Here is a 25,118-nt window from a genome sequence, read left to right on the forward strand (position 1 = left end):
AGGCAGATATCTTCACCAAGCAGAGAGCTTTTTGAAAGAAATCCTTTAGAGTTGGGATTGATCAAGCTCAACTGGCTGCTCTTCCTCAAAATTTCCTCATTGATTGGCTATGATAAAAGGACAGTCACACTACTTAAAGTGTTTTTCTGGTGATGTCTAACTCACTTCTATACCGTTACAGGTATACACCCAGGGATTCTTTGGTACAACATAAGCGTTGGTGACATAGCATCTATCAGAATCTTTGCCTACTTTTTAAAAGAGATGTCCAGGAACCTGATCCCTGTGACTCAGGTTAGTAGTCTTTTTAGTACTTATATGTTTTTTTAAAATTGTCAAAAAATGCAATGTCGTTAAAATTCACTTTTCGAAAATTCCTTCTTGGAGCCCAATCGATACATCTTCTTTGAGCTGATCCATTTTTTAAGTAAATTCACCTACCAGAATCGTCTTTTCATATTTCTCTTCAGTCAAAAGTCTATGTCTCTTCACCTCTTGAAACTTTTCATCTTCTATCTCTGTGTAGCACTCTTTTTCTGTTTCGTCCTGTGTTAAAACCTTGACCATGTCTCCAGATGATTCCATCTCTTCCTCCACACCAAATATGCACTCTTCTCTCCCATTCTCAGATAACTCAACTTCATCAGACCCAAAAATGCTAGAATCGCCCTTAGAAGCACCAATCTCCACTGACCAAGGATCATCTGCTTCTCCACCAAAGCCTATGGTTTCAAAGTCCCTCTAAGACGCACAAGAGTCAAACCCCAAAGAAGTTCGTCTTTCCCTCAACGGTTCCTACTCCAAATGAAAGGGACAACTCAGAAGAAAGTGGTAAAACTCCAAGTATCTTGAATGTCCTTCTAAGTACTGAGGAGCTTAAGGAGAAAGATGACGAAGTCGAAGTGTCAAGCCAAATTGAGGCCACCGAATATATGGAGATCAAGGACCTAATTAAGGATATAGAAAAGTCCAATTCCATGGTCGTGCATGAGTTTATCAGTATTGATGATGACAAGAAAAAAGAAAGTGGCTTTCATAAAGGAGATTCTGAAGAAAATCCTTCAAACCCAGGTAATATCGTTCCTCCTGCTAGTGATAAAGTAAGTTCATATTCAGCTATAGCTCTTGATGGGAATGTGTCTGAAATACGATCAGGTTCTAATAGTCTAGAAAATCTAGTGGATTTTGTAACTGGTTCTATTGATATGTCTCATTCTAAGGAGGTTAGTACAAAGATTCTGGGGAGGGGGGGGGGGGGGGGGGAGGGGGAGAATGATTATGTTCAAGAAACAGGGGATGCAAATAAGGGACATGTTCTCTTGACAGAAAAATTGGATTCTGGAGAAATTGAAAACACCTTGTCTACTATAGTTGTACCTTTAGGCGATCCTTCTCCCGAGAAGGAACCTGGTCCTCTAAATCCTTCTCTGGAATTCCATTCAGATGACAATGTAAGCTTGAGGACCATCTTCAAAAGGTCATCGAGTCGTGTGAAGCAACTTAGTGAAAATGCAAGAAAGCATATCTCTGCTAAGCCACCTACCACTAGACAAAGGAGCAAGGCTCAACGTGAGGCTGCTCTTAAAGAAAGTAAAGAAAATAGTACAGGTAAGAAAGGGAAGAGACTAGTAAAGCATTGGTTGAAAGATGTCGAAACTATAGTAACTGCGTCTAATAATGAATGTGAAGAGGAATCCTCCCCATTGGCAAGGAGAAATTCCAAGAAAAACACAAAAGATAAAGGAAAGAATGTTGTGGTGGATGAGTCCGACATTCATGATCCTGAGGATGTGGAAGAGGAGAAGACTTTGTCTGTCTCCTCTAAGATAAAAAAAAGTGATTCACATGAGAATTTCGGTTCGGCAAAGAAGAGGCAAAAAATCAAAGAGTTGGAAGTACTTAGGAAGGAAATTTTGAAAAATCAAAAGGTGTTACTTGGAAGGGTTGTTGATCCTGATATCGCAGAGAAAAATGGAATGAGAGAGCTACTGGAGATTTTGGATTTTCAGAAGTGGGAGCATCTGTTTGCCTCTCCTGCTCTAAGTGTCTTTGAAGATGAAGTAAGTAAGTTGTGTACTTCGTTGGTATATACTGATAATTCTACCTTAGTTATGACAGTGAATGGGACGGATTTCAAAATGGATGAAGCAGAGTTGGGAAAAATTATTGATGTACCAACTGATGGATTAAAATCGGTACGAGGGGAGATATTACAAACTTTCAAGGATCTGATTGTAAAAAGGGGAGTGTCTGCAATTGGAAAGAGGCTTTATAAGAAACAACTACAAAGCACTACTTCCAATGGCGGAAAGGCGATGTATTGCCTCAGTAGTGTACCTAGTCCTTGTTGAAGCACTAGCAAATTTTCAGTGTGTAAGTCTGCCTGCTATAATGATTGAACATATGATAAAAGTGGTTAATGCTAGAGAGGGAAAGCATGGTCTTCCATATGGGTTTTTCTTAACTAAAGTGTTCGAGCATTTCAAATTTTAAGACTGGGAAGGCAACTATGGGGACTAGAAAACAAATGGTCACCTTAGGGACCTTGGAAGATTGTGAGTCCTTGGAAATAAAAAAGGGTTTTGGGAACAACTCAACCATCACCAGTTTGATAGAAGCACAGAAGCAGGCCGTTCCAGAGATTGAAAGGCTTTAAGCTGAGATTGTCGTTCTGAAGACACAACTGGCTGCTAGACCTCAGGAACCTGGTCCCATCATAGAACTGACTGCTGCAAATTCTAAGCTGAGAACTGAGAATGAAGAACTGAGGAACAAGCTGGATGAGTTTCGCGACCAGATGATCCAGGACCAAATAATAGCCCTCAAATCCTTCTCTCGTTAAATCCTCTCCAACTCCAGTCCTGCCCCTATCTTATTTTTCTATTTTTGTTGATAACTGTCTTGGTTTTTGACATTGCTTATTTTGACTCTTTAAAACTATCATATCTTGTGCTTTCAGACTGCTACTCTTTAATGTGACTCTTACTCTTTAATGTGACTCTTTTTGTGGGGATTTATTCTGACTGTGCAATGCTTATTTTTCTTTGGCTATGCTATTACCATTATTACTCCTATTGTGTTGCCCGAGTGACTATGAGTCAATATCACTGAACTTCTTTGTGTCTGTGCTAATCCCTCTTTTCGATAATGCCAAAAGGGGGAATGGGAGACAATCAAATTGATATTGGATTGTGGGTTTTTGTGTGGGGGGGGGGGGGGGGGGAGGGAGGGTGTTGTGTGTGTATAGTGTTGTGGCGAGAATTGGTTCAAGCTAATGCTCATAATAAGTGTTGTATTTCTACAATTAAGAAATCCATCTTATGCAACTTGCTATGAAAAGAGTTTTCTATTATTATGGGTCTGGAAGAATGATACTAAGCTTGCGATGAAAAAGAAGCCTGGTCTTTAGGGGTAATGGGACAATCATCAATGTTAATACTATACAGTATTGATATTGATAATCCATCTTTTTATACTGTACCTGATGTTATTAGTCACGTCCTCAGGGGGGAACATCAATTACAAGTTTGTCATCGTCAAAAAAGGGAAATTGATGAGTTACAATAGTTCATAAGCTTTGATGATTGGCAAAAGATCCAAAGACCAGGTCCTACATCAGGTCCCATGAGAGTACTGCGCGGTTGCAGCAGAACTGTAGCAGCACAGCTGTATGTATGATGGAAACTAAAAGCCCTTGAGAAGTCACTATTCATGGTCACATGTTTCTCACATGCTCTCTACTTTGGTCTCATATATATACAACATGTTCGGATTAGTTTGACCTAAGACTTGCAAATCTAAAAAGATTTATTTCTCTCAAGTGTGGAGGCTACCTTCCACAAGGTGCCCACAAGAACAAGATCTCAACAATCCAAGGGACCAGTTCCTACCACTGAAGACATCTGAAGTCCTAGGATAGTTAAGCCTTGTTTTATGCTCTCAATTTGTATTCCTACACTGTTTGTCAAGAAGCACCATAGTAGGACAGATTTCAATCTTTGTAACTTTGTTTTTTTTTGCTAGAGTTAGCTGAGTATTAGTTGGGTCATTGACTAGAGGTAGTCAAGACTTGGAGCTTTGCAATAGAGTTATTCTAAAGGTGCGTACAATAGGTGTATTGTAAGGGTTGGGGATCAAGAGTTTAATTCCTAGGTTGTAATCTGAAGTTGCTCAGTTTAGTGAAGTTGAAAATCCTACTGGGGTAGGTCATGCTTTTTAATCTCTTGAGCAAGGAGTTTTTCACGTAAATATCTTGTCTTATTTGCTTTCTATTTCTATCTGTGAAAAAAGGTTAAGGATCTGGTCCCTTAGACTGTTTTGGTGAACTTTAAGGCGATAAACTCTAAAAGGGTAAACTCATAGGTTCTATCATTAGTGATAACATAATTAAACGCATATTAAAACACAATGATTGCTTACCTGAAACAGCTCCAGCACAATATACTAGCAAGCTAATTCATGAATTTTAACCAAAAAAAATAATAAATTAATTCATGAACAATATATTACTGTAGCTGTTGTATTACTACTATATATAAGGGAGAATGAAAACTTTTTGTAGTTCTCACAAGAATTTTGATCCTATGGTGTTGTTACACTTGGCTTTGCTTTGTCTGCCTTTTTCTTGCCTATTTTCATTATTTGGGTTCATTTTTTTCCTTAAGTCCATTTCTATGTGGACCTATGTAATTGGTGTATCTGTTGAATTGTAGTAATATTTTGTTAATCTTTTCTTGCCTGTTAATCTTTTCTTGCCCTTATTTCCCTTTATTCATATTATTTTTGTATTTTTTGCTCTTATATTTAGTTCAAATAAATATTTCTTTATATAATCAAGGAGGTGTTAATAGTTTTTTTCTACCAAATTTATGATTATTTAGATAAACTATTATTTACATAACCAAAAAATTATATTAAGTTGGTACTATTTAATTAAGGTAATTTAATGAACCGTTTCTTACTTTCTAGGGATAAGTGATTTTTTAAAGAGTGTGTTCAAGCTAAAAACACAAGATAATATGAACCGAAAGGACTATTAGATTACCATTTACATCATTTTTAATTATATACTAGCAAAATTTAGGCAACTATGGAGCCACATTATCTTTTCCAACTGAAGCATTTATTAGAATCTTACTAATTACTCTTGCTCCCATTTTAATTTATGTGACACTTTTCGTTTTTCCAGAGTCAATTTGACTAAATTTTAAAGCTAAATTGAATTAGAATTTTTTTTAAAATTGAAGTTTAGATATTAAAAATACAAAAAGTACTGTAAAGAAAATTTAACTTTGAATTAGTATTTTTAAGCATAAACATATATAAAGAATTAAATTGATTCTTGAGGTTCAATTAATGAATTTAGTTTTTTCCCTTAATTTTGTTTAAAACTAAGCTTAAGTCACCACATTTAACTAATATAAACTTTTGTTACATGAAATTTATCAATGAAGTTAAAACTTAATAATTACTAAAAACAAAATACTGGCACTATTTTTATATCTTGAGCACGGGTGTATATATATATTATCCCATCTCTATTTAGTATACTAGTTTCTGAACACGTGAAATCTCTCTAACTTTTTAGAATAAAAGTTTGCATAATTACATTAAATTATTAAAAGATAGTTTTGAGTAATGATTAATAAAGTAAAAGTTTCTTAAATGTGATACTTTGTTAGCGATTTGAAAGTTGTGCTCACAATATGCCAATATGAAATCTGACAAATAGGAAAAAAAAAAAAAATCAACCTTGTGCTTGTATAGTGACACCAGTCACCATTGTAACACTCATAATCATATACACAAAAAAGGCCCAACAAAAATGAATTGAAAGTCAAACTGTATACAAATTAATAAACATTTTAGTATACAGACTATAATTAGATATATGATCAAAATGAATGTAATCTGGTGTCTAAACCGAAAGCATTGTACATAGCAAGAGAATGTGGAAAAGAAGAGGAAGTTAGCAGTTACATCAGGTCGATACTTAATGAAGCTTCTTCTGACGACCTCTTGATTCAACAGGAAACCGGTAAAGCATTGGAGACAATTTATAAAAGAGACTAAAAAGTAACTAAAATAAGATCTCTGTATGAAATTAACGTGGATCTAGGGAAGTGGAATACAAACATTTATATAATACTCACCAATTACTTGTCACCATACATGACCAATCATAGAGTAGCACAAAGGCAAAAGAACTTTCATTAAAACTCTGAAGAAATATAGGAGTGAAGATTACCACTGTCCAAACGAATTCTATGTTAAAACAAAATGTTATGCAAAGGCGTAATATATTTTTAAAGGGTTAGGTTTCGCCTCTATTTCTAAAGAAATATTGAATTTCATAATCAACTATTAAAACCATATCGTTTTAAATTCCCGAATGAACAAAATTTCATTCAAATAATGATACAAAACACATACAAGCCCTCTAATAACATTCAGATTACAAAACAAGCTTTTAAAATCATACTTAAATTGTTGAATCAATATATTTCATTCAATTCATAAGACACAAAGCACACACAATGGTAAACGCGAAGCTGTTGGATCAAAACAGCCGAGAAATTTGAAACGATGCTTTTCTTCTTTCATTATTTATTAAAGTTTTGTAATTAAATCTCAAGTTTTGAATTTAATTAATAATAGAGTGCTATTGTATTAAAATGAGAAGAAAAAATCAAAAAATTGTACATGATTATCGTTTAGTTTGAATAATAAATGCTCTAATTAAACAATATGTAAGGTTATAATTCTGAATGTAATAAAGCCTGACCGTCATTATCTATTACTCAAGAAATAATTTGCTTTAAAGCTAGACTGTTATCGGGAAAACCAAAAGCCTCCCTCAAGCTGATCATTTAATGTTCCAAATTTATTTTTTTCTAATTTTTTTATTAGGATTATTTACATTTGTTTTTGACTGAAGGAGAAAACTGTCATTCAACTATTATATAAGGGCATTTTAGTATTTCAACTTTTCACGTAGGGTTTCACACTTTTAATATAACTAGCCTCTGAGAACGTGTGTTGCACGTTTATCTCAAAAGATTTAGCACAAATTTTGTATTATTAAAAGATAAAATTTTAACCGTACGCATATTTAAGAACTTTTTTGAGTTATTAAAATAGACATCAGAACATACAAAAAGTAATTAGCTATTTATTTGAAGTTAGAAAATCTTATAAACGTTACATTGATTCGACTTTACCGGCGTAATACTTTAACTTAAAAGACAAATACAAACTCAAAATGCACCACTGGCATAGACTAAATGGAGAGAGGTTCGTGGCTCAAGTATTGTTCACATTTCTACATTCTGATGAAAGTTTATTTTTTTTCTCATCTTCAATGATAAAAACCAAAGCAGAATTTAGTATTTATGCCAGGAAGGCACATGTAAGTCCTCATGCATATCTCCTGAAATTTTCCTACACAAAACAGAAAGGATTTGATTGATTCAACTACGAACTTGAAGCACAATCTTGTATCTGTTTGGTATCATCGCTACAACTTGAAGACGCAAAGCAGATTTTCCTTTTGCATAACAAACAGGAATATGTGATGTCATAAAATTTACAGAGAGTATGTAAAAGCTTCACCGTTCTACTTACTGGTTTGTGAAAATAATGAGCACCAAAATGAAAGTAGAAGCCGAAGGTAAAGATGAGCCAATGGTGAGGGTTAGGCACATTCTTGATGTCCATTTATATAAGATACTTATTGATCAAATTTTTTAAAATAAACTCATCATTAGTGCTAATTGATAAATGAAGGAAAACAAAAAGTTTGGCAACGTATACAAAGCCATAACTTGCTGTAAGTTATTTCATACTAATTATTTTCTATAGAAGTTATTTAGCACTTAATAGATTTCATTAAATCACATAGCCACTATTAATCTTTAAATTACCTATAAATATAATCATCCGGAAATGTGTATAGTTTAGCACGATTTTGGAGAGCGTGTAAAATTACCATTAAATTTGATAACATGAAATAAGTTAGTCATTTAACATACTAATGCTGCCAAGAATTTGGGGGGTTTTTGTTTATGTGTACGTGAAGTTTTAGTTATTGTTTGAGGGGTAATTAATGTGAGTTTTGGACGTTTTTGGCAGAATACATTACTATGAGTGTGCATCACCAATGAGGTCTTCAATACCAATAATTGAAGTAACGTCTATATTCCAATTCCTAATGACTACTTACTAATGGACCAAATTAATTATACCGTTTTGTTATTTACCATCTACTTTTTATTTACTGAAAGGTAAGTAAAATTACTCTTTTAGTACAAAAAGATTATAAGAGTAGTGTTTAAGTAAAGGGTAAATGGTCATTTAACATTTGATGGGTATTTTAGTAATTTAACTTTTCACTAAAGAGCTTTCCACTTTTAATAATATATGATGCCTAATTTCTCGCCACGTGTATGTCGCGTTATGTAGTATATTTTGTAAAATAATAGTATAAATAATTAAACTACAGAAACGAAAGGTTACATAGCATTAGAACCCGAAATGCTCCATTACAATTTCCCATTTGGGTTTCCTTCATGCTAAAACAATTCCAGTAACAAATATCATATTACTACTATATATAGACATTTGCTTCTCAAACTCGGCCCACCGTCCATACTCCATATATAGGTCTTTGGATTATTCGTATACATTTACCAAAAAGTTGTGGTGGACGGGTAAATAATCCTTGTCAAGCTCGTTATTAAGATTCTCGAATATATGTCTAAATATTCTGGGTGTTTTCTCCACTCCACATGGATAGATTTCATGATTGTAAATTGTGTTTAAAATCCCTGCACAATCTATTACCAGTAGCAGTTTCCTTACTTCTTCAGTCACTTTCTTAAAGAATTTCCAGCATCTAATATAACATTCTTTCATTTTTAGTCACTCCCAAAAAAAAAATGATACCTTTCTATATTTAGCAACAACTTAATCCAAAATTCTCATTTACCCCTAATAAAATAATTTCTAGCCACAAAAAATTCTTTGGTTTGTTTTAGAACACAAGATTAAAAAGTCTTCCTGAAATTATTTTGACAGTGTCTTCTTTTTTCTTTTGACGTTATAATAACAATGATAACTATATTTCAATTCCAGGCAAGTTGAAGTTTTTTAGTTTTGACTTTTGACATTAAAGGCATTAATTCACTCTCCAATTTATATTATTTAAACACAATTTCATATGATATTGGATATACCCAGTGTATTTTCACAAGTGAAGTCTGAAGAGGATAGGCTGTGCGCAGACCTAACCCTTACCTTGGGAGGTACTAACACTCCATATTAATAGTAAGCAACTCTATGGTTAGCTTGTTTCATCTCTCGCTATTCCTTTTATTTTTGTTTTTGGTATGTCTATGTCGTAACTTTTAATATTTCAAGTTTCATAAACGCTATTAATGACGATTAACAGTATACACGAACCACCATCATATATTATGAATATATTCTTAAGTAAACATGAAATAAGCGCATATTTATGCAGGTAAGCATAATATGTCTAATTTTGATATTTTAATTGTATTTTTACTTTCCACAGTGGAAGCTTGTTATATTTTTCACACATAAGTGTTGATAATATACAAAATCTTCTTTTAGATCCACATATTATAAAAGTGAAATAAAAATCCTATAATTAAATCAAACCTTGAGTATTGAACACTGCAGCTAATTAGCTGAAAGCTTCTACTGCTCATATCTAGTCCCTCTATTCACTTTTATTTGTCTACTATGAATTTTTCACTTCTTACGAAATAATAAATAAAGTGCATATTTTATCATATTACCTATATTAATTGGTGTATAATTATATGTAGGGGTGTTCAAATGAGACCGAAAAACCGATCCGAACTGGTAAACCGAGTCAAACCAACTTAATAAACTGGAAACCAGCTTGGTTTGACTTGATTTGGTTTTAAATTTTAAAAAACCGATAACATTTGGTTTGGTTTGATGTTAAACCAAAAAAAACCGAACCAAACCGATAGATACATACATATTTAAAATATTATATTTCTATATATATATATATATATATATATAATTTGCCTCATTCCAAGTCCAATACAAATTCAAATAATTAGAAAGAAAAGTGTAGCCCATTTAAGTTTAAGGTAAAATAAAAAGAAATTTGCTAAAGGTAAAATAGAATTTTCGCCTTATTCAGTTTTACGGTTCCTTCATTTACATGCCATTTGAATTACTACTGATAAGCTAGCATTTTATCTGTAACAAATTAAGGGGAAGAAAACGGCAATTGGAATTTAAAAAGATTTAGTAGATGACTTTGTCTTTCTGTTTATCATTTTCCGTTTTAACTTTTGTGCTTTCTTCTCAATACTTCATAAACACGATGAGTCTAGATAACAAAAATTCCTGAAGGGCTGCATAATATCAAAAGGCTATATGTAGGGAGGTAACTAGAATCATGAAACGTAGATGTTATGTTTCTGTAATTCTTATACCCAAGCCATAGGCCTATACATAAATAAAGTTAATAAATTAATTAAGAAGATTCTTAGATTTGAATGGATCACGGTCAAAGCCGTATTTAGTTACCATTTGATTTAAAGGTTCTTTGTATTAATACATTCTTAAAATCCGAAAAAAAACCGCAAAAACTGAACCAAACTGATAAAACCGAAACCGATAAAATTTATACTATGATGGTTTGGTTTGGTTTGAATATTAGAAAAAACCGACTTAATTGGTTTGGTTTGGTTTTAACCAAAACCAAGTCAAACCGGACCATGAACACCCCTAATTATATGAATTTGGAATGAGTAGTTAATGGAAAGGGCAAAACAGGAAAAACAAATAATTTTTCTCTTGATATGTGAAAGTGGACAAGTAAAGGTGAAAATCTATTTTTTAAATAGTGGACAAGTAAAAGTGAACGCAGGGAGTAATACTCCATATATTAATAGTAATCAATGATATAGTTAGTCGCTTCTATATTAATCACGCCATTCCTTTTGTTCCTTGTTTCTTGTATGTGTGCACGATAAGTTTTAGAGATAATTTCAGAGAAATCCTTTCAAATTTGCTTTTATAAAAACTAACCTCCCTTATGGTTTGAGATATTATACTTCATTATTTTGATTTTCTTGTAACAATACATCATTTAAATGACAAAATTTTATACTCTCTCCGGATAAAAGAAAGAGTTCACTTAGCTATTTGCACACCCCTTAAGAAACTACTCACTCCAAGAAAAAAAATATAAATTGATTAAACTGCCCCTAATTAAATAGTATTGGGATTTGATCACATAACACTTAATATGGACAAATCGGGAAAGATAAGGTTAATTGTTTCTTGATTTAATAAGGGGACAACTTTTTTTTACCCAAGAAAAAAAGTCTAAGTGAACACTTTTTTTTTATCCGGAAGGAGTAATATTCATATATTGTCCTTTTGTAGTGCAATTATTAATACTACATTTTCAACACAAATACGTCTCAAATATTCTCTATTACATAGTGTCAAAATATTGAAAATTGGCCCAATAACATGAAATATGGAAATAAATCCTCTTCTTTACTTGGATTATATTCTAAAGCAAACAAAGTGATAATAACAACGGCTTTAATAGGTTCGAAAGTATTTTTGTACTATGTGATAAGTAGTACTCCCTCCCGATAAAAAAGATTACATTTAGCCTTTTTTTTTGGATAAAAAAAAGACTTACCAAATCAAGAAAGAATTAATCTTATTTTTTCATATTTGCCCCTATTAAGTGTTATATAATCAAATTTTAATGTCTATTTAATTAGGGGTAGTTTAGTCAAATTACCTATTTTTGTCTATGAGTTTGTATTTTCTTAAGGGGTGTACAAATGGATAAGCGGACTCTTTTTTTATTCGGATGGAGTATTAAACTAACCTCAGTTAATCACTGAAACAATCTTCGGCCTTCAGCATTGATGATTGATCATGGATAATTGTAGTACCATAGTGTGCAGTTCTAATATCTCTTCAAACAAACTGGTAATTTTATATAATTTTCTTATTTGAAAAAAATGAACTGTTAGTTAGAAATTAAAGTATCAAAGTCTTGTCGATTACTAATCAAGTGATTAATATCACATAATATAACAACGTTACTGTACCATACCAATAAGTGGGCATAGTGTGAAAGAAAATCTCAAACTGCTGGGTGTTCATCTCTTTCCTTGTGCAGATATCTCTCTTAGCGTATGTGCTGCCCAATGGATGCGTCAATACAATGACAAAATTTAATTAGAACTGTCATGTCCATTCTTGTTGAGAATAAAACGGCATCAGTATTTTATTTTTGTTTTTAATGAGCAGGGAATGTAACTTAGTTAAAAGGATATTTAGCAATTTAACTCTTAAGTTTTGGAGTTCATACTTTTAATATAATATAATAATATAATATTGATTGATTGATATGATTGTATACTATATACTAGTGAATCTATCCGCATTTCGCGTGGATTAGACATCGGAACATTAATTTTGTTAAAATTTTCTTTTTAATTTTAAAATTCAAATATTTTAAGTTTCGCCAATTATATTATTCTTTTTTTTTTTGAGGGGGTAGAATACACTACTGCCATATATATTATATGCATAAAATTACATAGGATCTAGGTCTCTTATGCCTATTAAATAATCAGGGGACATTCTAAAAGATTGATCATTACAAAAACTAATTTCACGTTCATAAGTAGTTTCTAAAATGCTTGCCCAAAAAGCGTTGTTTACAAACACCAAAGGAAATACAATGATCTTCGCGTTGTCAAAAAGCTTCTTCCTGCTCCTTCTTTTGCGAGCAAATCTGCCACCTTATTCTGCTCACGATAGACTTGCGTTACCACTGGATGTCCCAGCTCGCTCACCAAAAACATGCATTCAGAAATAATAGAGTTATAGGGAATGTGTTCATCTTTTAGCATATATATTACCTCTGTTGAATCGATGTTGGTCTCAATAGGCCTCAAATTATTCTCCTAAACCAGTTGTAAACCCTGTATAATTGCAGTATGGTTGTATCTTTATACATTTAATATATGTATATAAGTATCTAATTGAACGAATCTCTTCTATTATTTTTACATTATTTCCTTCTCTTTTCCCCCTCTTATCTTTAACGTTTTTTTTTCCTTTCTTACTTGCCTATGCAATCATTTTTTTTTTAAATGTCAAACCTTTTTTTCTTTTTACTTTAACTTCCTAATAACAAAGATAAGTAATAAAAAAAATTGATACCTCAACTTAAAATATATTAAAAAAATATATTAAGAAAATAATACATAAAAACATATTACTATAAGATATGAAGAAGCATAGATATTATTACACATTAATTATAATTTAATTTGAGAATACGAAAAGTACCAATATAGTTAGGAACATGAAAGAACAAACAATTCAATTGGAGAACAAATTTATTATGAGTACGGAAAGAACCAATAGCTATAGTAATACATTTATTTAATATTTTTATTTTTGATCATTAAATATTTAAATTATTGCTTAAAATCCTAATATATGGAGCATGGTTCGTACTGGTAGCCATTTCTTTCTTTTTCAATTTTTGTTTTACCAGATGTTTTTGGTTCTTTTAATTATTATGCATATTCCTAAATTTCTAAGATTGCAATTAGTTTTAACTTCTAAAAATCATTTAAGCAAAAAAAAAAAAAAAAAAAGAACAGAAGCAACCTAACCAAATTTAAACATTCATGAATTTAGAGAGTGAATATAATTACCTTGGAAGAAATACATTCAATATCGAGATAGATATCACAGAGTGTCCAGGCTTTTCAGCAAATACTGAGTAGGAAATAATTAATAGAGTCAAAAGAGTAAAATTTTCAACCAAAACATTAGTATATACCTTTACCCAATAAGATTTGATTGCGAGTGTCCTGCATTTATTATGTAGATTATGGCATGACCCAAATTATCAAAATTCAGCAAATATGAGTAAGAAGTAATAATTGGATTCAAAAGAATTGACTTTTCAACCAAAACTTACCATATACCTTTATGGCTCTACGTGTAAAGAATTTGATCCATCTGAATATGCAGGGGAAACGACACACACAAATAAGTTCAATCAAGATACAAAATATGCATTAACACATAAATCTCATAATATAAATCGTGACTATGCAAAGTAGTTAAAAAAAAAAAAAAGAATCTAAAAATACAATTTAACTTTTGATGAAGAATTTCCCGAATGGAATGTTGAAGAATTATTTTCTTGGGTTACAACTGTTGAAGCTAAAATGGATTGATGATATAGCTGCTAACATATGGCTTAGTTACATTCCTATCTTTTAATGTCCTGTCAATACATTAATGCAAATTAATTAAAGGGAAGACAGGAGAATCTTAACGTTTAGAGCATTAACAGAGATTTTTAGGCCTTTTAGTATATATATTAGCTAAACTAATAGAATGGAGGAGGAAAAAATCAAAAAAGGAGAAAAAAGATAAATGTCAATGGAGGTCATAGAGAGGTGGCACATCACATTGTTTATGCCTAGCTTTATATTATATATAGATTATTGTAGAGTAGAATTGGTTGGCATGTATAGCAATATATTCATATATTAGGTACATTGTAATATTATATACTATATACACAAAAGGTATCATTATATTATATACTATATATAATATACTAATTTCTACTATTATATCCACAGATATTTTGTTATCATCTTTTCAGTTAAATTAGCCAATTTGAATAGACCATATACCTTTTTTAGGTATATTTTCATGTACTTTTCTTATACCATATCTTTTCATGTACTTTTCTTAATATTAATATATTCAAATAATTTCTTTTAGTCACAGAAAAATAATTGCATTAGTCATCAAGTGCAAATAAAAAAAGAAGAATAAAGAGGAGGAAACGAAAGATTTTTTTTTTTTAAAAAAAAATGGTATATGGAGTATGAGATTTGAAGTTGATTTTTTTGGTTTATTTGGAAAATTATATTCTGTCTCATGCCCTTGTCATAGATTATGTGGCGGGGAGGGAGGGTGGTGGGGAAGTGAAAGTAAAAAGTGGATATGCATCAATGATAGTAACTCCTAAAATTAAGAATTATTGATATTTTAGAAATGTAAAAAGTTGTATTTTTGTAATTAAAAGGTTAAAATTTGAATAAGTTGTATTTATGTAATTTTTAGAAAGTAGTTGTAATCTTTTTAATTACCATTTCAAAAAGTTGTATCTGTGTGACTTTCTCCCTAATATTTTAAACCATAATCAAAAGTTGATGAGTACATTTGGATCTTTTTTCTCGATAAATTTGGAAATGTATAATCCACCTATTTTATGCTAGAGCTTCATTGGTGGCAAGAGCAAATACAAGATGATTGCCAACGACAAAGGCATGAATGGACCAAAAGTGTAACAAAAGACACCATAGTAAGGGCAAGAGCAAATACAAGACGATTTGCTAACGACAAAAGCATGAATGGACCAAAAGTGTAACAAGGGGAACCATATTAATGGCAAGAGCAAATACAAGATGATTTGCTTACGATAAAGTTATGAATGTACCAAAAGTGTAACAAGGGGCACCATATTAATGGCAAGAACAAATACAAGAAGATTTGCTAACACAAAGGTATGAATGAACCAAACTTAAGGGACCATTGTAGTTGAAAATTCGAATGCTTCCATTGAGTTAATTGCGAATTAAATTCAGCATGAACATCTGAAATAAATTACCCATCTCAATTGGAATGTGTAAGCTCAAATTATTGTTGTTTACAGACTTCAGGAAATTAAATGCTTCCAATCTCCTACATCTTTGAGATTAATTGAATCAGTCAATCTGTTGTCAGATAAATCAAGAAATAGTAATTCTCTTATCCCAGCTCCTCAAGTGTCCTGCTAGAAGATTGTTATCTTTCAAATATAAATTTTACATCAAAGTGAAATTCCCTATTCTATTTTGAATTACCCTAGCCAACAAATTAGAAAGAAATATCAATAATTCCAAATTCTGGTGATGTACTAGCTGAAAAGTTGTTTTCTACAAGCAAAAAGTTGCAGTTGTTTCCCAATTCATAAAGGGTTGTCCATAGAATTTACTATAGGATCCATGAAGAGCAAGTTCAGATATATGACAAAGTCTGGAGCAATATTTCCATTGATTTGGTTAAAACTAAAATCAAGATGACTAAGGCCCCTGAGATTTCCATGTGAGGTAGTTTATGTGGAAGCTATGCTTAGAATAACAAAGAAATTTGTTTCTCTAGTAACTCAAGTGAAATTTTTCCAGTATTTTATAACTACAGAGTCTGTCTTAAAAGAGGCATTTATGCAATGCATGTTTATTTAGATCTTAGTTTGATACACAATCATTTCTACTTTCATCTTTACCATATCATTCTTTGACATGCATTGTAGTGTATAACAAATGTAATATATCTTTAACATGTTCATCTTTAATAAACACGAAACAGACTTTTATTAGCACTTATTGGTATAAAAATATTACCTTCTACTTGATATTGTATCCACTCTAGTACAAGGGCTCAGAATCCTGGTTGAAACACTAAACTAGATAAGTACAACTAACAATATAATACACAATACTAGTCCAAGTAATATTTTTGTCATGAGACTCTTATTCTTACTTCACAACCAGTGGTGTAAAAACTTGCTCTTTTTCCATACACAGACACCTTACATCTGGGGGAAGCTTTTAGACTTCATGGAGGTTAGTTGAGAAACAGGTGGATCCATTGACAACATATGGGAGATGAAGTGCATTGTTGGCCTTGATTTTGGAGTTTCAAGTAAACAAGAGATTGCTAACTTGATGATAAAAAACAAAACCTCTTTTACTTCATCTTCAGGATATGGAAGGCGTTCATCTAGCAAATCGCTAAGCTGCACATCTCTAGTTGGTGAATTCGCTAGCAAAGTAATATGTTCCCCAAGATGCTTTCCTTTGATTACCTCCAATGCCAATACTACAAAACTATAGACATCACACATTTGTGTAACCTTCATTGTGTATGCAAGCTCTGCAATAATATAATTTCGAATAGGTATAACTATCTAAACATGTAAATGAGAGTAGAATGAGCACCAACTTGCCCTTGAGTTTATGAATTGAAAAAAGAAAAAAAGATAAATGAGGAAAATCTTACCTGGTGCAACATAGCCGTATGTGCCTGCAAGTGCAGTACAGTTGGATGAGTCTGGCTTGAGAAGCTTAGCTATTCCAAAATCTGAAATACAAGCTTCAAACTCGGAATCAAGCAAAACATTACTGCTTGATATGTCTCGATGAACAATCGGTGGTGAGCAATCCTGGTGCATGTAAGATAAAGCAAAAGCAACACCTTTGATAATATTCACCCTTTTAAGCCAATCCAATTTCTTGGACTCTAGTTCATTGCTCAAGATATTAGACAAACTCCTTTTCTCCATGTACTCATAAACTAAGAACGAGTGTTGTGCATTCGAACAAAAGCCATAGAGTTTCACAATGTTTCGATGCTTAATCCTTGTCAATGCCCTTACCTCATTCATGAAACTTTTTTTATTTATAACCTCAAAGGAAGAATGAAGTCTCTTCACAGCTACATTCACAAGCGAGATGGAAGCTTTTCCTTGTAAACGCTTCTAGACCCTCCTTTCCCGATGCAATACAATGCATCAAACTCCTTAGTGCTTTTAGGATATCCAGGTATAATGTACTTCCAGTTAACGTGGATATGGAAAGCAAACCATCATCTTCATCAACATCAACACCATTACTGGAATCCTGTCTATCAGTATCTCCAACTCTATTTACTTTATCACGGATAAAGAGAACACCAATGAAAGCACATAGAAGTACTAGTGCTCCCAGAATAGGAAGTACTATGATGAGGATGAGTTTACGGCCCTTCGTCATTGAGTGCTTCTTCACCATTGGAGATGGCATTTCACATGGCAAGAATCCTGTTAAATTGCCGCACATACCTTTATTACCTTCTAATGAGGCACTCGTGAAAGCTTTATTATTTGGTATTGGACCTTCCAACTCATTGTATGACAAGAAAACATCTTGCAAACCAGTCAAACTTTCAAATTCTTCAGGAATGCAGCCAGAGAGGCTGTTGTGGGAAAGATTCAAGTTTGACAAGTCTAGAAAATTGGCTAGCTGAGCAGGTATTTCTCCGTCAAGAAGATTATGGCTCAAATCAAGTACACTAAGATGAGTTATCCTCCCTATCTCCTTTGGAATTTTCTGACTAAACTTGTTGTTGCTCAGGTTCAAGAGAAACATGTTCATGTAATCTCCTATAAATGTTGGGAGCGATCCATTCACTCTATTATTTGACAGATCAAGGGACTCTAACTTTGTCAGTGACCCAAGTTCTACAGGAATATCGCCATAAATGTGGTTGTTTTGTACAGAAAGTTTACCTAAAGAGGTCAATTTTCTGAATTCCTTGGGAATCTGTCCAATCAAATTATTTGACGAAAGATCAAGTCGTTCAAGCCTGTTAACTTTTCAAATATCTCGTGGTATGCTACCACTAATGTTATTTCTAGCCACCTGCAGATTAGTCAAATTCTTACATTTTCCCCAGTTGCTACTAAGTTCACCATGGAAATCATTGTCGCTCAAATTAATGAACTGAAGCTCTGGATAGATACCAAGAGCTTCAGATAAATTCCCAGTGAAGCTGTTGTTATCAAAACGAACCCTTTTTAAACTCGAGCACTTGCTAAAGCTTCTTGGTATTGGCCCTATCAGGTTGTTACTATTCACCTTGAAGCTCTCAAGTTTCCCACCTTGGCAAAGATGCTCCGGTAAATGGCCTGAAAACTGATTTTCATCCATTTCCATCATAACTAAGTTATCCAAATAGGCAAGTTCTTTTGGAATAGAACCAGAAAGTTTGTTGTGGCGGAGATGCAGAATTTGCAAGTTTCTCAAATTGCCAAAGGAAGGAGGAACTGGACCAGTAAGTTGATTAGTGGATAATTGCAGATCACTCAGGTTTTTCAAATTCCCTAACTCACTAAGAATGGGACCAGAAAGTTGGTTGGTATAAAGGTGCAAGAGTTTGAGCTCAGTTAAGTCACCTATTGTTTTGGGAATTGGACCAGAGAGATTGTTTTTCTGGAAGCTCAAATCCTGAAGTGACTTCATCTTCCCTATTTCAGTAGGAATGGGACCAGACAATTCATTGGAGAAAGCATAGAATAATTTTTCATAGACAATTCATTGGAGAAAGCATAGAACAATTTTGCATTGACTAAGTTACCTATTTCTAGAGGAATATGACATGTTAAGTGGTTAGTGTCAAGATAAGCTTCAACAAGATTGACAAGTTTCCCTATTTCTGCAGGAATGGAGCCAGAAAGATTATTATGATAAAGATACAAATAAGACAAGTTGTTCAAATTCCCCAATGAAGCAGGAATAGAGCCATCAAGAAAGTTAGTATTCAGAGCTATCTCAGATAAGGACCTTAGATGACCTATTTCTTCAGGAATGGAATCATTTAATTGGTTGTCAAAGATGTGGAGGGTCTCAAGCTTTGTTAGTGAGCCGATTTGGGGTGGGATTGTGCCCGAAATCTTATTTTTGGACAAGTCAAGATAGACAAGATTAGTTAGCTTACCTATTTCAGGTGGGATGGTACTAGAGAGCTGATTCATGCTAAGATCAACATATTCAAGAAAAGGGAGAGATGAAAATGGAAAATCATAGAGTGTACCATTAACACTAGAATTTGTAATATTCAACTTGTTTACCCGACCATTAACGCATATAACTCCATACCAATCTCTGCATGCATCAGAAGTTTCCGCTCTGAGGCTGGAAGAATTCTTGGCATCAGCAGGACTTAGTGTCCATGAAGCCTGTAAGGAATTATTCTGGTTTCGGAAAGTTGTTTTCCATTTTAGGAGAGCAGTTGCTTCTTCAGTGGAAGCAAAAGAAACTGTGAAGAGATACAAGAGAGTAAAAAATGCAAGAAAATAAAATATTCTGGGAACCATCATCGTTGCCGGCTAAAAGGATTTCAATTGATTGTTTTGGTTTGTGATGAACTTGTGCAAGGTAGAGCTTTAATTTATATTGTAATGAATCATTACAAGTCTTTCTGAGTCTCAGCTTGTTAAATACGGGTAAGAAGGACTTCGAGTCAATATCTCATTATGCATGGAATAAAGTCCAACGAAAATGTCTATTGTGAATACATTTCAATTGGCCAGCCTTTAAAGTTGTGGAAATATTGGAAGATTTTCTCCAGAACTATTCAAAAGTCGTTAGCCTTGAAAAACTAATGGACATGTCTGTCAAAAGTTTCATTTTCTTCGTGGACCATATGGGGTGGAATTATTGCAAGTTTTTCTCAAGAATAAAAGTCACACGCTCACTTGCACTGCAGATCTGCATACTTGACCGTAGAATTTTTATTCTAATTTCATAAATTAAATTTTCTAAAATAAATTTCAACAATGGAATTAATTCATAAATGTTAACAGTTGTATTCAACTTTCACAGACCTAAAAATCAAATTCATTTAACTAACTCAGCGGAATTTCTTTTTCTTTTGAAGTTAATGAAAAGGAACCTTATATTGTAGTAGACAGTAGTAGTAGTAGTAATTGTTTCTTTCTGATTGTAGATAGTTGTCTGCTTCTGCTGTTCTTCTTGTGTCTGCTTGTTAAACTTTTCGGGCAATTTTTAATACACTTTGTGCTTTCAACTTTTAGGAACATGTATTGATTGACAATGTTAAATGTCCTCTGTTGCAGAAGTCCAAAGAAGATTAGTACTTCCATCTTAATTGAGAACAACTTTTAAACAGAACATATGAACCAGCTAAATTCATTTGATCTTATACACACATTGCTTCTCATGTTGCCAGGTATTCGATTACTAGATATTATTTGCTTAAGGAATGTGAGTTGTTGATTGTTTCACTTCTCTGAATCAATCATCAAGTGCAACTTTTCCCTCTTTATCGTCTTTGATGGTCGTAATTATGCCTACACTTAATATCTATTTGCTTATTAAAATCCCTAATTACTTCAAGAAAATGATTTGTTCTGTCTTTGTATATCTTTTCCTTACAGCAGCATTTAGGTTCTGCTTCTTTACGTGCTGAAACTTTGTTTCTTAACTCATGCTATATGAATTATGTTGTCCGATTCAGACTATGACTTTTCATATAATGGTATGACAAATTTCCTAAGTTTTCACGACCGATATGTTTTCTTTAATGAGAAATATTTTCTTTCTCTACACGCTGCCCCAACAACAGGATTCCTTGTTAAATATTCCTGTTTCCTTTCTGCATTCGCTAAACAAATCTTGGACCTGGCTAAATGTGATCATTTCTTAGGTTCTGTTCCAACATTATGTGCTAGACTGCTGGTCAATTGTCATTTGAGTAATTTTTTAAAGCATGTACATAAATATCTCGTGATAAAACATGAGGTAAGATAGATTTCTGATGAGCTAGTGAGTCGTATTTTCTGGATAATGTCAAAATAGCTATCTCTTTGAGCCTTACTCTCCCTTCCAGTTGAAAGAAAAGTGAAAAGAAAAGCTGTTTCTTGCCACTTAATAAAGATTTTACCTCTAGTGCTTGTAAACTTGTGGCGGAGCCAGAAATTTGGGGAAGGATGTGCAAATTTTCTTCTCACTTAAGTTAAGGGTGTGCAAAATTAAAATTATACTCATAATCGTTAACATTTAACCTATGTACACCGCGTAATTTTCCGGCGAAGGGTGTGCACCTTGTTGGGAAGAAACAAGTAATAACCAAATTGCACGACGAGGTAACAGCGGAAGAAATACCCAAGTCAAAACTTCCCACACTATTTGAACCAAGAGAAGACAATAAACATAGCACAAATGGAAATCTGGGCAGCAGCTATACCAACAATAAAATAGCAAAGCAAGCAAAAATAAATCGAATGGAAGAGACACCAAATTTACGTGGTAAAACCCCTTCAAGGTGAAGAGAAAACATCCACGGAACCTCCGGCCCACAAAAGCTCCACTATAAACAACAAGAGTTACAACAATGTTCTCCAAATGGCTACAACAACAAAGCCAAGCACGGATCAACAATACATAAAAGATAGCACCAAAAGTAGCGAAGAAAAGAGAGAAATCACCCCTAAAAATGAGCTACTGTTCGTACTCGAAAACTGGAGCTACAGACCACAAAATCCGATCTCCACCGTTGTAATCGAATAAACAGATGTTGAGAACCCTCAGTTAAAATTTCAGCACTATCCAACGGTTAACGAATCAGGAAACGCAGTTTAAAGCGGACTTCTGTAGCAGAAAATTTCTGGACGAAAATCTGCTTTCTCTCTCACGTTTTTCTCTATATGGCTGCTATGAATTCACTCTTGTGTTCTCAAAATAAAACCTAAATTGATCCTATATATAGAGGAAATTTTGGGCAAGATTGGATTGGGTTTTATTAATCCAATTCCACGTAGGAAGGGAAAACCCAAAAACCTAACACACCTGACCACCCTTCGCCTAAGGTGGCTCCGCCCATGCGGCCTATCCATAACAGACTTCCATTCCACCAGGTTTGTGCTTTGTTGGTTGAAACTGTGAGGCCTCACATGCTTCTACTACATACCAATCCACACTGCAATAAGTTCTTTTATTGGCGACTATTGAAAAATTACTGTTCTAAATAAAAAGTTGTGCACTTACTATTACTTTCTCTATTTAGGGAACTAGATGTGGACTTATCTTATATATGATTTTTTTTATGCCTCTTAAGGTGATTAGCAGCATCTTATATTATTGTACATTGTTCAAAAATTTGGTTGATCCGCTTTTGTATGATGCTGGTGTCTTTTTGCTCAAACCTTTAATGTATAAGATTGTAAAGGATGGCAAAATCTCTGGCTTATCTTAGTCAAAATTTCTTCAGAAGGCCACTCCCAGAGTGTGTATAGAGTTAAGCTGCATTGTGGAATCATTTTGACTTCAATTGCTAAAGAATTCATCATCCAGATAAATTCACTTATTTCACACAATTCTTCTATCATACCAATCTTCTTGGTAAAAAGCTCTTTCGTAGGATTTAAGAGAGCCTAGTTCCACAAGAGCATTATCACTAGTCTTTACTTAATGAAAGCCGCTATTTAAGATCCACTATATCGGCAACGCAAGGAGAAAGCAACCTAATGAGTAGCTCCAAATGCAATCCCCCATCTCGCATATAGATATGGTTGACAGCCGGTGAATCCTACCAGTACTAAATTTGAATTAGATACTTCTTCGGCTTCTCTTCTCTGAGATCAAATGAAGGCAAGAAAAGGATATGTCAGTGACCTACATGAGAAAGCACTCTCCTAGTTGTGTTATTTGTATTCATTGATGTTCAATAGGTTGAAGATAATTGATTTTTCTTATGATTTCATGCTCAGCTTGTGTCAAGTTCTTTTTGGATCACGAAATTCAACTTATATCAAGATGCTTTTAAAATGTTCTTTTGTCTGATATCCATTTTCAGTACTAACTTCCTTTCTTTGTTTTCCCTGAAACAAAAGAGGATGTTACTATCCACCCTTTACCCAAAAAATACTACAACTAGCTGTACAAAAAACAAGGTCCTCTTTTACATTCTTTTATCTATTAGTAAAGTGCATAATGACTTTTCAACTATGATAATACTCCCAGTATGCTGTCAAAGTCAGGAGGAACTATTTGGATCAGTAACATCCAACAAATAGCTATACAGTATAGTTTGTTCCAGCACTAATTTTCTTAAAAGTTCCAGCACTTATATAACACTGGCAGAAGTAAATTAGAAGTGATTCTTGGTCAAGATTTTGAGGTGTCTCATCGATGAAAGCTTTTCGAACAAAGTTAGGATTTATTCTCTTTTCCATGTTATTCTTCATCAACTAACTGTGACAGTTTCTTCTCTGCAACAAATAGGTCTTTCACTACTCTAGTTTGATCAACTTCAAGAAGATGTATATCAATATGATGGATGCAAATTATTAGAAAGCTGGATTGCAGATCTAAATGGATGGATATGGACACTGAGGATTCATATAGCCGACCTCAACTAACTTGAGATTTAGGTATAATGATTGTTTTTCTGATAGCGAATCAACTTATTTTGAAACATAGTAAGGCGGCTTAGTTTAGACTATCTTGAATTTAGACCCCATCAGCAACTTACTAATAGGTCATCTTTCGAACAGTCTGAAATTTGATATTTTAAATCCAAAGAAAGATAATATAGTTAATAATATGGAATTAACAACTAGTACATTTTAGTCACTATATATTATTTAATGAGGTTAATTATGAAGAGACGCGTTTAAATTTGAGGATAAAGCAAAAGCAACGCCTTTGATGATATTCAGCCTTTTAAGCCAATCCAATTTCTTGGACTCTACTTCGTTGCTCAAAATACTAGACAAACTCCCCCTCTCCACGTACTCATAAACCAAGAACGAGTGTTGAGCATTCGAACTAAAGCCAAAGAGTCTCACAATGCTCCGATGCTTAATCCCTGTCAACGCTCTTACTCCATTCATGAAGCTTTTGCGATGCTTACTCTCAAATGAGGAATGAAGTCGCTTCACAGCTACATTCCCCAATGATGGAAGGTTTACCTTGTAAACACTTCCGAACCCTCCTTGCCCAATGCAAAATGTTGCATCAAACTCCTCTGTGGCTTTTGAGATATCCCAGTATAACGAGCTTCCATGTACCATGGATATCGAAAGCAAACCATCATCTTTGTCAATGGAATCTCGTCTTTCAACGTCTCTAACTCTGCTTCTTTTGTCACGCATAAGGAGAGCACCAACAAAACCACAGAGAAGCGCTAGTGCTCCCAGAATAGGAAGTACAGTGATGAGGATGAGTTTATGTTCCTTCGTCATTGAGTGCTTCTTCACCATAGAGAATAGCCTTTCGCAAGGTTGGAATCCTGTTACATTGCCACAAAGACCTTTATTACCTTCTAATGAGGCATTCATGAAAGCTTTATTAGTTGGTATTGCACCGTCCAACTCATTGTATGACAAGACGACATCCCACAAACCCATCGAACTTTCAAATTCTTCAGGA

At 33.5% G+C, this 25,118-nt stretch overlaps 3 protein-coding genes across 3 annotated transcripts; all 3 read right to left on the reverse strand.

Annotated features, from left to right (window-relative positions):
- Positions 1–16,717: 16,717 nt before the first annotated feature.
- On the reverse strand, positions 16,718–17,470 carry LOC132628992 (MDIS1-interacting receptor like kinase 2-like). The gene is made up of 2 exons (XM_060344742.1): positions 17,188–17,470; positions 16,718–17,061 (listed from the first exon to the last, which is right to left on the reverse strand). Exons 1-2 carry the CDS (start codon positions 17,468–17,470, stop codon positions 16,718–16,720), a joined length of 627 nt encoding a protein of 208 aa, XP_060200725.1.
- A 1,057-nt stretch (positions 17,471–18,527) lies between these two features.
- LOC132627499 (MDIS1-interacting receptor like kinase 2-like) lies at positions 18,528–20,062 on the reverse strand. The gene is made up of 2 exons (XM_060342876.1): positions 19,287–20,062; positions 18,528–19,248 (listed from the first exon to the last, which is right to left on the reverse strand). Exons 1-2 carry the CDS (start codon positions 20,042–20,044, stop codon positions 18,543–18,545), a joined length of 1,464 nt encoding a protein of 487 aa, XP_060198859.1. The 5' UTR covers positions 20,045–20,062; the 3' UTR covers positions 18,528–18,542.
- Positions 20,063–24,340: 4,278 nt separating this feature from the next.
- Positions 24,341–25,115, reverse strand: LOC132628993 (MDIS1-interacting receptor like kinase 2-like). Its single transcript, XM_060344744.1, has one exon. The coding sequence runs from the start codon at positions 25,094–25,096 to the stop codon at positions 24,341–24,343; it is 756 nt and encodes a 251-aa protein (XP_060200727.1). The 5' UTR covers positions 25,097–25,115.
- Between the last annotated feature and the right edge of the window lie 3 nt (positions 25,116–25,118).

The sequence above is a fragment of the Lycium barbarum genome, chromosome 2, assembly GCF_019175385.1.
Source record: "Lycium barbarum isolate Lr01 chromosome 2, ASM1917538v2, whole genome shotgun sequence".
Lineage (NCBI taxonomy): Eukaryota > Viridiplantae > Streptophyta > Magnoliopsida > Solanales > Solanaceae > Lycium > Lycium barbarum.